We start from the raw sequence: 14,960 nt of genomic DNA on the forward strand, positions 1-14,960 counted from the left end.
TGCATCCACGATACGGAGTCTCATCAGTCAGCGCGCGCGTCCATTTGGGGGGGAAATGCATAGCGATGATGTGATGACTCAGTGGGAATTGGGACCCCCCCCGACTGCGCACATGTCACAGCCTCGAGTCTGCCCACTCGGTGCCCCCATCCATCTCTCACATGCTCACGAGGCGTGAGGTCACGTGAGGCGTCATGTACTGTATTGACGTTTTTAGCACGAGTAACCCACTTCTAGTCAATCCCATTGGGAGGACGCGTTTTATGTAAGCTCTACAAACGCGGTTTATGTAAGCTCTACAGTCAATCGTGAGAGGGAAGGCAAGTCTTAACCATGTTGGATTGAGAAAAGCTTCTCGTCCATTTTCATTACAAGACATAGCGTACGTACATGTGCACCTTAGCAAAATTACATTATTGTGGAAAGGGTGTTTACTGCGGGATAGGCCGCCGATACAACGTACATATCTACATAGAGTCTTGCGGTGCTCAACACCACGCATTAAACCTCGCATACGCAATACATCACACACCCAACCCCGCCGCCGCATATCCATGAGCGCCATTCGCATCAATCGCACTATGCCCACCACTCGCCCCATGCCCATCATGCGCCCCATGCCCCCCACCCGCATCATGTCCATGCTTCTCACCCGCCTCCTTCCCCTCCCTCTCGCCACCGCCTCTCGTCGCCAAGAACACCATACTCCCCACAAACCGCCACCCACTCAACGCACACACACTCCACAGCATGAACGTCAGAAACCGGTTCGTGCGGCCCTTGCCCGCGTCCCCGACAAACACGCCCAGCTTCTCCGCCACCGACGCGGTGGTCAACGCAGCCACGAGGCCGACGTTGCAGAGGACCCAGAAGAGGACGACGCGGGTGCGATACAGCCGGAAATAGTCTTCCTGTCGCAGGGCCGCGGAGCGTGTATCTGTTTTCGCGTGTGTTTTGGGGGGCGGGGCGAGGGCGGCGAGGAAGCTGTCGTAGCTGGCGTCGATGTCGTGTTGGTGCACGGGGAGGTCGACGGTTGCGGTTGTGATTCCTTTAGTGGAGTCCTTTGTGCAGTGCACGGGCGCGACGTCCGGGGCCGAGTTGTCGCCTTTGGTGCCCCAGGAGATGTCGTGGAGGTTGCCGAAGGCGTAGACAGTTAGGACCAGCTGTTGTAGGGGTGCCGAGGTGGAAGTATGTGAGTAAGAACCCCGGTCCGTTGACGAAGATGCAAGATGACCGGTACCATAAACCCCGGCAAAAACAGCAAATACTGCACAAACGAGTTGAGCATATGCCACGGATCCAGGTACGCCACGCTTGCAATCACGTACGCGCCGTACGTCGCTGCGGTTGACATGACCAGGTCTCTGAACGATGGGTTGGCGAGCAGCGAGGGCAGCGAGTGCAGGGACGTGTGCACAGTGCCGTCGGCGGAGGTGGTGTGGATGGTTGTGAGGGCGGAGCTAATGGCGACTTTTATGGAGAATGCTGACTGAGCGGGGTGGGGATGTTAGTGCGTGCGTCCATAACCCCCCGTGTCCGATGCTACTCCACAGCGCACTCACCATATAAAGCATCAGAACCATAATCCCCGCAAACAGCCCAAACACCGCAACGTAAAGCCACAGACTCCCCTGCGGCCGATTGCCCAAACTCGCAATAAAGACCGTCGCAATCGCAAACACATACAACTGCCTCACCGTCCAGAAGATCACTTTGCCCGCTCCATAAAAAGGGTCTCTCGCCGGATCAGTTGTCATCCCGTCCGCCAAAAAGTAGAAAATCAGGTAAAACGTCGCGAGCGAGAACCAGTTGAATATGACATTCACCGCGTTGTAGATGAGGAGGGCGAGGATGAGGAGTGTGCGTTCAGGGGTATGTGAGGACCGGAAGAGTTGGTAGAAGTGGGTGATTGCGTGGATACCCGCGAAGAAGGAACCGTTGAGCCAGCGGCGGCGTTGGGAGATGAATTCGGGGAGGGTGTCGGGGACGTCGGTTTCCGCTTTTGCGGCCGAGACGTAGCGAAGGGTGTAGCGGGAGTTGCGTTTGGTGACGAGTTCGAAGCAGAGGATGCGGTCTTCGGCCTGGGGGGGGGGGGGGGGGGGGGGACGTACCAGATGTGAGCTTCACCAACAGTATCCCAATCACCTCCACCCTCCGAATTCTTACCAAATACATGTTGGCTTCGGAAACATGCACACCGCCACTCCCCCCATGCATGCGCTCACCCAAGAAGTACTTCTGCAACGGCCCCGTCCCGTCCGCCCCGTTCTGCAGCGCCTGGTAGCGGTACGCGGAGAAGGCGCCGGGTAAGACTGCGATGAAGCCAAAGACCTGCATATCGGGCGACTGTTAGATGACGGATATACGATTCCAGACCAAAAAACCAAGCAAAACTCACACTCTCCATCGGTTTATCCAATATACAACTCATTTTATACTCAAAATTCTGCGCGGCCACCAACGGGTTCCACAACTTCCACCCCCAGCTCCCCGTCTCCGCGGCAATCTCCCCACAAGCGCCCGCGCAATGCTCGTCGGAATCAAACGCCTTCCACAATCTATACAACGAGGGATCGGTCGGTTTGGTGCCGACATCGAGGAGCACGCAGATGTGTGGATTCAGTTGTTTCGCAAAGGCGTTGAAGAACCACCGATGGGAGTTTATCTTCTTGGCGTTTTTTTCTTTGAGGCAGAAGATGGTTTGCACGGGGATGACTGTCCCGCCCGATCTGAAGAGGCTGGTTGAGGAGGCGGTCTTGCTACTCCGCAGCGAATGGCCGTCCCCGGCGTCGATGCATATCTGGGTGGTGTATTCGAACAAATGCACGGCGACGTCGGTGTTGTTGATGGAGGTCTTTAGAACGCCTTGTTGGAAGACGCCCATGACGCCGAGGACGTTGAGGGTGCGTGGGTTGATCTTTGTGCGGCCGTCGGCGACGACGCAGACGACGACTTTTTGCCAGCCGAGCGGGCCCCATGTGTCGGTGTTTTTGGAGCAGAGGTGCACGATGTTTTTCATGACGGCTTTCCACGTTTTGCAGAAGAGCGTCTCGTCTTCGTTGTACATTGTCAACACAACAAAGATCTCCGTCCTTCGTCCCATCTCCTGCGCTCGCAATGTATACCCCCTTGACACAAACTCGTCCGGATCGCCAACCACCGCCGTGTACCGCAGATGCGTGCACTCCCGGCCCCTCTCAGTTCCTTGTTGGACTACCTTCGCGGGCACGGGGATCTCAACCTGAAAGAGGCCGTTGGGTGTCAACTCGATGGTTTTCATGGTCTTGTGGCGGAAGAGCGTGCCTGGGCGTCCGCCGCGGGGGTTGGTGGGCGGGGAGAGGTAGGAGGGCTGGGAAGGCGTGTAAGCTAGTGGGTAGGCGAAGTTGAAGGTGTGGGGGCTTGGGGTTGGGGCGAAGTAAGGGTTGAGTGGGGATACATAAGGGTCTTGGACGTAGGGATTTTGCTGTTGCTGCTGTTGCGTCTGGGGCTGGTATTGCAAGGGATCTTTCATGGACCGGGATGGGGACGCTGTGGACCCGTATCGTGGGAAATTTGGATGATCTGGTGCTGATGTGTACGGTTGCTGCTGGACGTGGTGTTGGGGGGCGTACCCACCGGGCCCGTCGGGGTATGCGAGCGTGGCGGAAGACATGGCGTTCCGTGAACCATCGTATCCAACGTCGTAGATCTGGTACGTTGGTGCGATGCTGACATGGGGATCGGTGGCTTGACCGCGTGTTGCTGCTGCTGCTGCTGGAGAGGAGGATAGTACGGCGGTCCCATTACTTAGATCAGATCCGAGAGTTTGCGGCTGTGGATATGCTGATTGGGTGTAGCGAGGCGACTGTCTGTGTGCGGCGGCTGAAGAGCGTGGTCGATCCGGGCTGCGATGGGTAGCGGCTATTGATGCGCCTGTTGCAGCGGACATGGACGGTGGTGGTGCTGCGGGGATGGAGGAGTGGATGTCGTGCATATTTTCTGGGCTTCGGAAGTGCGTGTAGAAAGGCTTCGGGTCGGCTATGTCGGGAATGCTCTTCTGTAAACTGTGCGGAAGTCGAGAAGAGCGCAGACCCGAAGGAGAGAAGCGAATTGGCAGAGACGCTTCTCGACGCACACGCACGCTGACGCACCCGAAAATCGACGAATCTCCAACGTCAAGGCCGTCAAGAATTTTATTCGTACGGCCGTCACGGAGTTCAAAGATCTGCTCAAATCCAGTGCCGCACCGCAATGTTCAGGGCGAGGGTGAGGGCTCCACGGGGTAAAACGACAGCAGTGCGCACAGATTGCAGGGGTTTTGACAGCTTATTGTGAGGATCCCACGCGTTCGTTGCAAACAGCTAAAGCACGCATTCATAACATGTGGTTGTCCCACGTGACTGTTAGTGCGTTTTAAAGGGTGGGCTTCTTTTGGGGCGGGGCGATTGGCCTCAGGCGATGGATGGATGGATGAGTTTAAAGTGCAGCCACGTGACCGGTCTCTGATCCCGCGGTTTAAACCTCCTCCATCAGTCACACCACTTTCGCGCTCTTCTCTTTTCTCATTCAACGCGTGTTTGGGAGGGAGGTGTTCTCTCACCACCTCACACCACCCTCCATTCACCCTCAACCCGCTTTGCTCCTGGCACGAGGGCGTGCGCACTGTTCATATGCCGTCCAACTCCCTCCTCCCTTCATGATGCAGCCGGCGGAAAAAACCGCAACTTCCACCTCCCGCTGTCCAAGCTCAGCGGCCGATATCTCGTTTTCCCAGGAAAGCCATAAAGGACGCTTGTGTTCGTGTCCTCCGTCTTTCCGCCGTCTGTCCGTCTTCACTATCATTCAGGACTTCTCACTTCCGTCGGAGTGTACTGTATCTGTGTGTGCCAAAGTCACTGCGAAAGGTCCCCTGTCATCCCCAACGACCTCCCTATTACGGTGACGCGACATGGGCAAAGTCTGTCGCATTGTCAACCAGCCTCCGCTAGTTGGAAAGGTATGTGTTTGTGAGTTCGCGGGTAAAAGTGCGACGCTGTCCTTCGAAGCCACCCCATGTTTGTCGGTCGTTCTTAACCGGCTGCCTTGCCAACCATCCAGACCCAATATGAGATAATCATAGTAGGAGCAGGAATCCTCGGCTCAGCCCTTGCAGCAACCCTCGGAAACGACGGCCGCGACGTATTGGTGATTGAGCGGGATTGGAAGGAACCCGATCGCATTGTCGGGGAGCTGTTGCAGCCAGGCGGCGTGAGGGCGCTGGAGAGGCTGGGCCTTGAAGACTGCCTCGAAGGCATCGATGCGATCCCCTGCAACGGCTACGCCGTCTTCTATCACGGCGACGAGGTGCGACTCCCATACCCGACCGACAAGCTGCCCAACGAGGGCAGGTCCTTTCATCATGGCCGGTTTGTCGGGAAGTTGAGGGAGAGGGCTAAAGGGGCGGATAACGTGACGGCATTGGAAGCTTCTGTTACGGAACTGATCTCGTGCCCTGTTACCGACAAAGTGCTGGGCGTGCGATACTCATACAAGGACTCAGAAGGAACCAGCCTCACCGCCAACGTCTACGCGCCGCTAACAATCGTAGCAGACGGCTGTTTCTCACGGTTCCGCAAACATGTCAACAACACACCCGTGCAGTCGAAATCGCAGTTCGTAGGGATGATCCTCGAAGACTGCCCTTTACCTTACCCCAACCACGGCCACGTCATCCTCGCCGACCCTTCGCCCATCCTCCTCTACCAGATAGGAACCCACGACACCCGTATCCTCATCGATATCCCCGGCAAGCTCCCCTCCTCATCCACCGGCGCTCTCCAAACCTACCTCACGACCCACATCGCGCCGCAACTACCCGCCACCCTCCGATCGGCCTTCCTCACCGCGCTCGCCACCCAACGTACGCGGACGATGCCGAATAGTTTCTTACCATCGACTGCGAATACGACACCTGGGGTGCTGTTGTTGGGCGATGCGATGAATATGAGGCATCCGTTAACGGGTGGGGGAATGACGGTTGCGTTGTGGGATGTTGTGAGGGTTAGGGAGGAGGTGCTTGTAAAGGGCGAGGTTGGGGATTTGAGGGTGGGAGAGAAGGAGGAGGAGGGGAAGGAGGAGTGGGAGAAACGGTGGGAAGTGGAACGCAAAGTGGGACGACGGGTGAAGAGCATGCATTGGAAACGGAAAGAGTTGAGCAGCGTGGTGAATGTGCTTGCGCAGGCGCTCTATTCCTTGTTTAGTGCTGGTGATGGTATGTCCTCCGTCTCAATTATCCTTTGCGTCTATGCATTGGCTCGAGCTATCCCCATCAACCCCATCCCCACTCTCCACCCATTCTAACATTTCCTTTCTCCAAACAACAGACCCACACATGAAAGACCTCCAACGCGCCTGCTTCGCCTACTTCAAGCTCGGCGGGACCTGCGTCTCGACACCCGTTGGTCTGCTAGCCGGGTTGATCCCGGAACCGATGACGCTGGTGGGCCACTTTTTTGCGGTGGCGCTCTATGGCGTTTGGTTGATTCTGACGGGGCGGATTGATGCGCCGACGACGAGTTCGATCGCTCGGGAAGGGAAGGAGGGGGAAGGCGCTGAGGTGGTTGACGGAGCGGGAGGGGGAGGAGGGGGAGGAGAAGGGAGGTTGGTTCGACCCGACTCGGCCAAAGATCTTTCCGGAGTTCGAAAACGTATCACCCCCAACTCATCTTCATCAGACGACGTCCCATCCGTCACATCCGCACCACACACACCACTACCAACCCTCACGAAAACAGCAGCGCATCCAACATGGCCCAAAACCCTCCTCGCCCTCCCCCATAACACAGCCCGCAGCGTCCTCGCAATTTACACAGCCTGTGTGGTCATTTTACCCGTGCTTTGGAGTGAGGTGCAGCCGTAGGGAGCCCTGGGGAACCGTAGAGGGTGGTATCTTGCTTTCTCTTCACACTTTTACTTTGTAGACCTTTTAATGATGGACCTATATCGGTTGTGTATTAGTACATATGGCGCTGTTTCTTTACTATGGGATGTGTGTGTGGGCGTGGGACGTGATCATTGCAGATTGGAGGTCGTCGTATCGTGATGGGTGGGCGATGAGGGAGTTATGTCGAGGGAGTAACGTGCACACTGAACACGACGCCACGACGCATACTCCTGCCGATAAGACATCTCTTCCTTCGGCTCCGCCCAACCACCCACAAACGGGGAGTAACGTGCACCTTGAGCACGACGCATGCTCCTGCCGATAAGACATCTCTTCCTTCGTCTCCGCCGAACCACCCACAAACGCTCCCGGGCCGGTTGAATGGTGGGGTTTCACAACATCAATGACGACCTCAGCTCAGAGGGAAACCTGGGGATTGGGATTGGAAGAGGACAGTGCCGGCTGGTATCCTTTCATAATCAAGCACGAATTCGGGTATATGCCCCGGGCACGTCCGGATGCACGGATACCCGTAAACCTGTCTTGCATGATGCATCGCAGCCAACTCTAAATGAACAACTGCAGGATGGGTTTTCTCGATTGGTTACTGGTACTGGCCGTTACCACTGATGTTTGGATTTCACGCCGCTGGGAGTGCGACCATTTGACGACGCATAACGACGGGTTGGGCGAAAAAAGGGCGATCCGGGAATGAACAGGAGGTGAACAAAGTGGGAAAGAAACCTCCGAGTTTCCTTTGACAACGTGTCCGGTACGTCCTTGCGTCTCCGTGCTGCATATGCTGAATCCATTCGGGGACGTCACCAGGCAGCAAACCCGGCCGGGCCACTGGTCGAGACTCGAGATGTTCAACCCGCAGCTCACATCTGGCGATTGGGAGCCAACCAACCCTAAAACCTTGTTTTGTTCCGCCGGATCTCGCGTCACCTGATTTCGCATCGCAAGATATTCCGAGAAGGACATCTGAACCGTTTGACACTCCGAAATTCCGACGTAGGAATTGCAGGCTATCGTTCCCACTTCCGAGCAGTGTAGATACCACACCGCAAACCACTATCGCACATATACCTCATCTCGTTGCGCCGTCCGGATGTCAAAAGGGAGGGCGCAGAAACTAGTTCCAGTCCCTCGTAAGTACAGTATACTGTACAGACCGCCTCGCCAAATTTCACACTAGCACTCTCACAATGACCAGTTTCGAGCTACAAGAATCCCGCCAGCACCTGGTGGTGCAGCAACAACTCCCCGACCTGGACCCGGCTACGCCATGGCACACCCTCGATGCCACCGCAATCGCCACAACACTGCAAACCGACCTTCTGACCGGTCTCACCCCCACCTCCGTCGCAGCCCGCCTAACCAAATACGGCCACAACCAGCTCTCCGGCAACGGCAGCCCAACATGGGTCAAAATCCTTCTCATGCAGCTCATCGACCCCATGAACTGGCTCTTCCTCGCCCTCGGCGTCGCCGGCTTCTTGTTAAGGGACTACATCACGGGCGGGTTCCTGACCGCTCTGGCGCTCATCAACCTCGGGTTATCGTTCTCGCAGGAGTATGCGGCGGAACAGACATTGGCGGCGTTGAAGAGTCTGTCAAATCCCGTCGCGACGGTCGTGAGGGAGGGGAAGGAGGTGAAGGTTAGCACGCAGGAGATCGTGCCGGGGGATATCGTCGTGTTGAACCATGGGGATGCGGTCCCGGCGGACTGCAGGGTGGTGGAGGTGACGGATCTCCAGACGGATGAATCTCTTCTCACGGGGGAATCGTTGCCGGTCAAGAAAGACACAGCGACGCTACCGACGCCCGATGAGCCGCTCGGCGACCGAATCAACATGGTCTACTCCTCCACGATCATCTCGAAAGGCCGCGCCCGCGCCATGGTCGTCGCAACAGGGATGTCGACCCAGATCGGCCGTATCGCGACCACACTCCAGAACACCGACAAATCCGACCTGACCCGGCTGCAGAAATCGCTTTACAAGATGTACGTCTCCCTCATGTTCGTATCGATCGGCGGCGCTGTCCTCGTGCTCGCGACGCAGAAATTCAACGTCAGTTACCAACTGGGCATGTATGCCGTCACCGTGGCCCTCAGCGTGCTTCCCGCCGGGCTGACGACCGTGCTAACGGTCACGCTGGTGATGGGCGGGAAGGAGATGACGAAGCATAATGCGATTGTGCGGAAACTGAAATCGTTGGAGACGCTCGGCAGCGTTACGCATATCTTTTCCGATAAAACGGGGACGCTGACGCAGGCTAAGATGGTGGTTGTGAATTGTTGGATACCTGGTGTGGGGCATGTGTTTGTAGAGCCGAGGGGGGTCGAACCCGTCGGGGATGTATACATCACCGGGGCCGTTGCCGTCGAATCCGCGCCGAAACCGGGTACCCCAAATATCACAAGAGTCGGAAAAGCGACGGACGAACCACTCGACGACCACATCCGCGACTTTACACTCTGCGCTGCGCTGTGCAACCTAGCCTCCATCACATCCTCGTTCGACGACACCAAAACGCCTACATACGCCACCAGCGGCTCCGCAACCGAAGTCGCGCTGCAAGCCTACGCGCACAAACTGTCCATGTCGAAACCCACGTTGGAGAACGAGCAGGGGTGGGTACCCATCTACGATTTTCCGTTCACGAGCAATTTGAAACGGATGTCGGTCGTGTATCGCGGCCCTGGGGGCGAGGTGAAGGTGTTTACGAAAGGGGCCGCGGAGATCTTGCTTGGGTTGTGCGTTCCTGATGAGGAACGAGATGGGAAGGTGCGCGAAATGGTGGATGAGTTTGCACAGCGGGGGTTGAGGGTCATTCTCCTAGCGTCGCGAACGCTTCCGAGGGATGAGGTGCCTGTTGATGATGCAGCATGGACGACGATAGAGCGGGGAACCGTGGAGCGCGAGTTGGAATTCCTGGGTCTAGCGGCGATCTACGACCCGCCACGTCCGGAGTCGGCGTCGTCGGTTCGACAGGCTCATGAGGCGGGGATCAGCGTGCATATGTTGACAGGGGACCATCAGCGCACGGCCGTTTCCATCGCCTACCAAATCGGTATCCTCACTCGTGACCCCCGCCTGCTGTCCCCCGCCGAACTGCAACGGGTGTGCACAACAGGCCCAGCCTTCGACGCCCTAACCGACGCCGAAATCGACACCCTAAACCCACTCCCCTTAGTAGTAGCCCGCTGCAGCCCCGAAACAAAAGTCAAAATGCTCCACGCCGCGCACCGCCGCAACCACATCACCGCCATGACCGGCGACGGCGTCAACGACTCCCCCTCCCTCGCCATCGCGGACATCGGCATCGCGATGGGTCTCGCCGGGTCAGACGTTGCCAAATCCGCGTCGGATATCGTCCTCGCCGACGACAACTTCGCTACCATCATCGTCGCTATCCGCGAGGGGCGACGGCTGTATACCAACATCCAGCGGTTCTTGTTGTTTTACTGGATAACCCTCCTCTGCTGCGCCCTGGTCGTCATCGTCAATGTGGCGGTGAAAGACCCCGCCGGTCTGCCTGCCCCGCCATTCACGCCCATGATGATCCTCCTCCTGTTCTGTCTCACCACGACCCCCGCGGCAGCAATCAGCATGCAACCGGCGTCCCCAACAACAATGTCCAACCCGCCGCGGCCGCCTACCGAATCGATCTTCAACCCCGAGATCCTCCGCGACCTTGGCTTCTACTCCCTCGGCACCGCGCTCCTCTGCGCGGGGGCGTACGAGACCGTGCTCTTCACCGGTGGGGGCATCACGGCAGAGAAATGCGATGATGTATATATGCCCGAGGGGTGTGGCCCGCTGTACCGCGCCCGCACGACCCTATTGGCAACTTACCTCCTCACCGCGCTCGTGCAGTCGGTGCACTGCCGGTCCTTCCGGGCGCGGGAATTTACCACCCGGGCCGGTCTAGTCAAAACAAAAAACGATACGACACTGTTGGTCAGTACGGCGGCGGGCGTGACAGTGTTGTGTGTGGTTGTGTATGTGACGCAGATTGGCAGAGCGGCGTTCAAGTTTGATCCGATTGGGTGGGAGTGGGGGTGGGTTGTGGGGGCGACAGTGGTGTGGATGATTGCGGGGGATGTGTGGAAGGTGGGGAAGGAGGCGGTTTGGCCGGTGAGGAGGGCGGTGGTTGTGGGGGAGGGGGAGGTGTAAATGCTGGGATGGGATAAGTGGATGCTTTTCGTGGCCACTGCCACTGCTTCCGACGAGTTATGACTTCCGACGCACTTAAATGTTTTGGGGCAGATGCCATGTAAGGCGTACCAACAATCATTAGTTCTGTAACTGTGTAGATACTATCGTAATGTACAAAAGCAATGAACTCGCACTCGCACGGAGCACGGATTTGAACTCTGGCATGCTCTTCACGTCCCTCACATTAATATCGGCACTGCATCTGCTTCAATGAAGACGAAGACCGAAACAGACCGTCGCGGCGTCAGTACTTGCATTGTATTTATGTACAGAATAATGGTAAATGGGTCAATTCCGCTACGTCCTAGTGCCATTGGGCCAAGCTGATTGAGTTTGCAGCGTGCAATCCTGGAACCCCAATCGCTAGGCTACATGTACATGTGCATCAACTCCTTGAGAGCACTGCCCATGACGCTCATCTCCTTCTCCTTCCTGACCCCTAAGTCCTCCCCCCCATAACCCTCACAAACTCCTCCAATCCAATCCTCCCATTCTCCACTCTACACTCCTCCAAAACCTCCTCAACCTCCCTCTCGGTCAACCGTTCCCCAAACCCCGTCAACACCCTCCTCAGCCTCGCCACCTCTATGTACCCCTTCCGCTCCGTATCCAGCACATAAAACGCTTCCTTCAGTTCCGATTCCGTGTCGTCTGCGCCCGGTGGGGTGGGTTTGGTGCTGTGTTGCGGCCGGCGCGAGATGAGGGCCAGGAAATCGGGGAAATCGAGGGTGGGTTTGAGGGTTGTCAGGAGGGATTGGGCGGGGTGTTGGCCGCAGGAGCGGAGGACTTTGAGGCAGGTGGGGGCGTCGATTAGGCCGTCGCTGTCGTCGTCGAACTGGAGTGAACCAGGATTAGGTCGTGGGAACTTGACAGGTCCTGTGGTGAAGATCTACTTCGATACTTACCAGCGAGAATGCCTCTTTGAACTCTGATATTTGGGCTTCTGTTAGTTGGTCTGCCATGGCTTTGGAGTCGCTGTGCGTCTGTCTGAGGTATCTGCAAGTCCTGTGTGTGTTCGGCCGTGGAGCAAGTTTGCCACTGGCCAGAGCAGGTCGAAGCGGACCGCTGGTGTGTCACGTCGCCGCTTATCGCCACTCCTAGTATAGACGCGTTCGTCTCTGAACCTGCTACTCACAAATCCTAAGCGCTCATCTCACAATGCCTAAAACACGCGCCAACCAGAAGCTCAGAGCCTTGCAGGTGCCGCGGGCTCCACCAGAGGACATTGACACCCTGTCTGCTTTGGACGACAACGGCTCGGGAAGCGGCACAGAGTTCGAGGTTTTCGGCCCTGGGGTGTACGCGTCAGCCTTCCCTGCCGAAACTTGGGCAGAGTATGCGCAATACCTGCAAGAGAAGAAAGAAGAGCTCGAAAAGCACCCTAAACGCAGGACCACAAAATTTCGATCCTACAAACGCCAAGTTGTGAAGCTCTTGAAGGTGGGTTTTGAAAGCAAGAATATCCCTTCGCCGTTGTGAAGACGCGAATCCGCTCGTATGCGGGTGGGAGGACACCAGATGGCTGCCAGCTTTATCGTGTTCCCTGGGCATGGCGCAATATGGCCAAGTGGGCACATGTCTGTCCGTGGGGTGGGAATAACTGGCCCCGGCCGCAGATTTTGTCACCCTCAGTGACTTTCTGTTGGGGGCCCGTACCGCCATCCGGACCGCTTCCTTCGGTATTTTGATATTGGTCTACAACAGGGACATCACTTTTGTGATGGGGAGGACACCAGATGGCTGACCCAGCTGTATCGTGTTTCCTGGGCATGGTGCAATATGGCCAAGTGTGCACATGTCTGTCCGTGGGGTGGGAATAACTGGCTCCGGCCGCAGATTCTGTCACCGTCAGTGACTTTCTGTTGGGGGCCCGTACCGCCATCCGGACCGCGTTGTGCCCTAAAAGTTATATGCCTTTCCTTACTGTCTTTTTGATGAATTCACCATACTAATGTCCATTTTCGTGAGGCCCTTAGAGCGGAAAACGGGACCTAAGTCACAGAAAGTATGTTCAAAGGTGCATGTACAAAAACGGATAGAGACTGCCGTCGCCACCGATCTGGCTCTCTTCTATCCTCCCTAGCTCCTCTCTATTTATCTTACAACATCGGGCGCTCCGGGGGTTCTGTAGTGGCCTTCCATGCCACGCTCCCACCGGCCACCGGCTTCCATTGCCTCAACGCGACTTCCCGTCACCCTTGCAACACCAGCACAGCGCTCGGTACAAGGTTAAGTTCCTTGAGTGTTTTCTGGCGGTCGGATCCATCGAGCACTTTGCGCGGGAACGTCTGGACAAGCTTGAAACTGCCTGTGGGGTGGGACTGAGAGGCGAAATCGTAGACGGCGGAAAGCGTGTCGTCGGCGCTGAAGGTTTTTGTTAGGGGCGCACCTTCTGGGAGGCGAATCTGGTCGACAATGGGGTGGGAACGTTAGATGATGGCTGGTTGGGCGGAAGGGAATAGTCTGTAGTATACCTGCAGACGAGCCTCTGTGTGACTTGCGGAAGCTGTTTGAACGATGGCGGCGGGTTTGGCAGGAGCTAGCGGTGCGGGCGCAATACCTTGCGCGGCTAGCTTTCTTTCCTCCGCCTGAGTGTGGGAAGAGGTGTCAGAACGTCATTGATTTTCGCAAACGACAGAACCGAACCCGCCAAACGACCAGAAAGGATATGCTTCAGCCTTCTCCCACCCCTCCTACCTGTCTAGCGCGTTCCTTTTTGTCTTCCTCAATTTTGGCACGAATCCTCGCCTTAGCGCGAAGATCATCCTCCTTCTCCTTCTTCTTCGCTTCCAACGCTTTCTGCATCTCCTTCTCCTTTAACCGTTCCTTCATCTCCGTCATCTCCTTCCCAGTAGCTCGCCTAATCTTCTCCTTCCCTTTGTTCTCCTCAATCTCCGCCAACCGCTTCTGTTCGCGCTTCTCAGCCAGTCGCGCCTGGATGTCAGCCAACTTTGCCTTTTTCTCCTCCTCGGTCAATGGCTTGATGGCGTCTGTGGACTCGGAAAAGTTTTGGTGCCCGCTCTTGATCGCGTGCATCTCAGCCGCGGTTGCGTCGCGGAGGAGACGACCGCAGTCGTCGCATTTCAGGGACTGGGCTGTGGCTTGCTCTGCTGTGATGATGCCTTCGTCGTCGTTTCCAGCGTCCCCACCCGCTCCTGCGCCTCCGCTAGTGGACGGTGCGGCAAGCTCCTCAGGCGTGGGGTCGGGATCTTCCGTGTGCGCGAACAGCCTGAGTTGGAGGCAAGAGTAGAGAGTGGTGAGGACGTGCTCATCTTCGTCGCTATCACTGCAAGTCAAAGGTCATCCTTCATTCTCTCCTTACCAGTCCATAGCAGGCTGTAATCCAGCATTCTTGGTGACCTGCAGCGCCTTTGTCCTGTTGGGAAAAGGAAACAAAACGTTGACAGTTGGTATCGAGCTCAGCCGGTTCCGAATTTCCCAGCATTCAAGTTCACGCCGCGCAATCCACAAGTCATCCAATTCGGAGCCTATTCGCTTACACTTTAGCGGTGCTGAAGCCCATATCTAGGGAGAGCAGCCGAATATTAGATTGAAGGTATGGTAGGAGCATATCGAGTTTTAGAGTTGCCCAATGACCGATGATCTAGCGGCCCATGCTCACTTACCAATCAACGTGTCTCTGTCGGAAGGCATCTTGGGGAAATTGATAACCGATTAGTCCACGGGGTGTTCAGGAGGTTATGTGTGAGACGTGCAGTTCGCACGAACGGTAGTATAATAAGTATGGTTCGGCTGCAGATGCGGGATGCGTTGTGTGAAGGGCTTGGGGAGGAATGAATGCGGAAGTCCAACGAGTCCAACTGCCGAAATCT

At 56.6% G+C, this 14,960-nt stretch overlaps 5 protein-coding genes across 5 annotated transcripts; 2 read left to right on the forward strand and 3 right to left on the reverse strand.

Annotated features, from left to right (window-relative positions):
• Window positions 1–339: 339 nt before the first annotated feature.
• Window positions 340–4,151, reverse strand: EV422DRAFT_530396 (chitin synthase-domain-containing protein). The gene is made up of 5 exons (XM_053070388.1): window positions 2,399–4,151; window positions 2,167–2,331; window positions 1,563–2,081; window positions 1,241–1,489; window positions 340–1,163 (listed from the first exon to the last, which is right to left on the reverse strand). The coding sequence occupies exons 1-5, from the start codon at window positions 3,971–3,973 to the stop codon at window positions 525–527; spliced, it is 3,147 nt and encodes a 1,048-aa protein (XP_052925524.1). The 5' UTR covers window positions 3,974–4,151; the 3' UTR covers window positions 340–524.
• Window positions 4,152–4,546: 395 nt separating this feature from the next.
• On the forward strand, window positions 4,547–6,987 carry EV422DRAFT_530399 (squalene epoxidase-domain-containing protein). The gene is made up of 3 exons (XM_053070389.1): window positions 4,547–4,975; window positions 5,077–6,229; window positions 6,342–6,987. The coding sequence occupies exons 1-3, from the start codon at window positions 4,928–4,930 to the stop codon at window positions 6,875–6,877; spliced, it is 1,737 nt and encodes a 578-aa protein (XP_052925525.1). The 5' UTR covers window positions 4,547–4,927; the 3' UTR covers window positions 6,878–6,987.
• An 843-nt stretch (window positions 6,988–7,830) lies between these two features.
• On the forward strand, window positions 7,831–11,259 carry EV422DRAFT_596121 (uncharacterized protein). The gene has a single exon (XM_053073603.1). The coding sequence runs from the start codon at window positions 8,110–8,112 to the stop codon at window positions 11,083–11,085; it is 2,976 nt and encodes a 991-aa protein (XP_052925526.1). The 5' UTR covers window positions 7,831–8,109; the 3' UTR covers window positions 11,086–11,259.
• A 307-nt stretch (window positions 11,260–11,566) lies between these two features.
• EV422DRAFT_496539 (calmodulin-related protein CAM53) lies at window positions 11,567–12,089 on the reverse strand (the record flags this gene model as incomplete). Its single annotated transcript, XM_053067883.1, has 2 exons — window positions 11,567–11,962; window positions 12,033–12,089. 2 exons carry the CDS (start codon window positions 12,087–12,089, stop codon window positions 11,567–11,569), a joined length of 453 nt encoding a protein of 150 aa, XP_052925527.1.
• Window positions 12,090–13,164: 1,075 nt separating this feature from the next.
• EV422DRAFT_65678 (ubiquitin-related domain-containing protein) lies at window positions 13,165–14,950 on the reverse strand. The gene is made up of 6 exons (XM_053074280.1): window positions 14,754–14,950; window positions 14,628–14,652; window positions 14,450–14,503; window positions 13,825–14,356; window positions 13,602–13,715; window positions 13,165–13,532 (listed from the first exon to the last, which is right to left on the reverse strand). Exons 1-6 carry the CDS (start codon window positions 14,779–14,781, stop codon window positions 13,320–13,322), a joined length of 966 nt encoding a protein of 321 aa, XP_052925528.1. The 5' UTR covers window positions 14,782–14,950; the 3' UTR covers window positions 13,165–13,319.
• Between the last annotated feature and the right edge of the window lie 10 nt (window positions 14,951–14,960).

This window comes from Fimicolochytrium jonesii (assembly GCF_025526975.1).
Source record: "Fimicolochytrium jonesii strain JEL569 chromosome Unknown EV422scaffold_12, whole genome shotgun sequence".
NCBI lineage: Eukaryota > Fungi > Chytridiomycota > Chytridiomycetes > Spizellomycetales > Powellomycetaceae > Fimicolochytrium > Fimicolochytrium jonesii.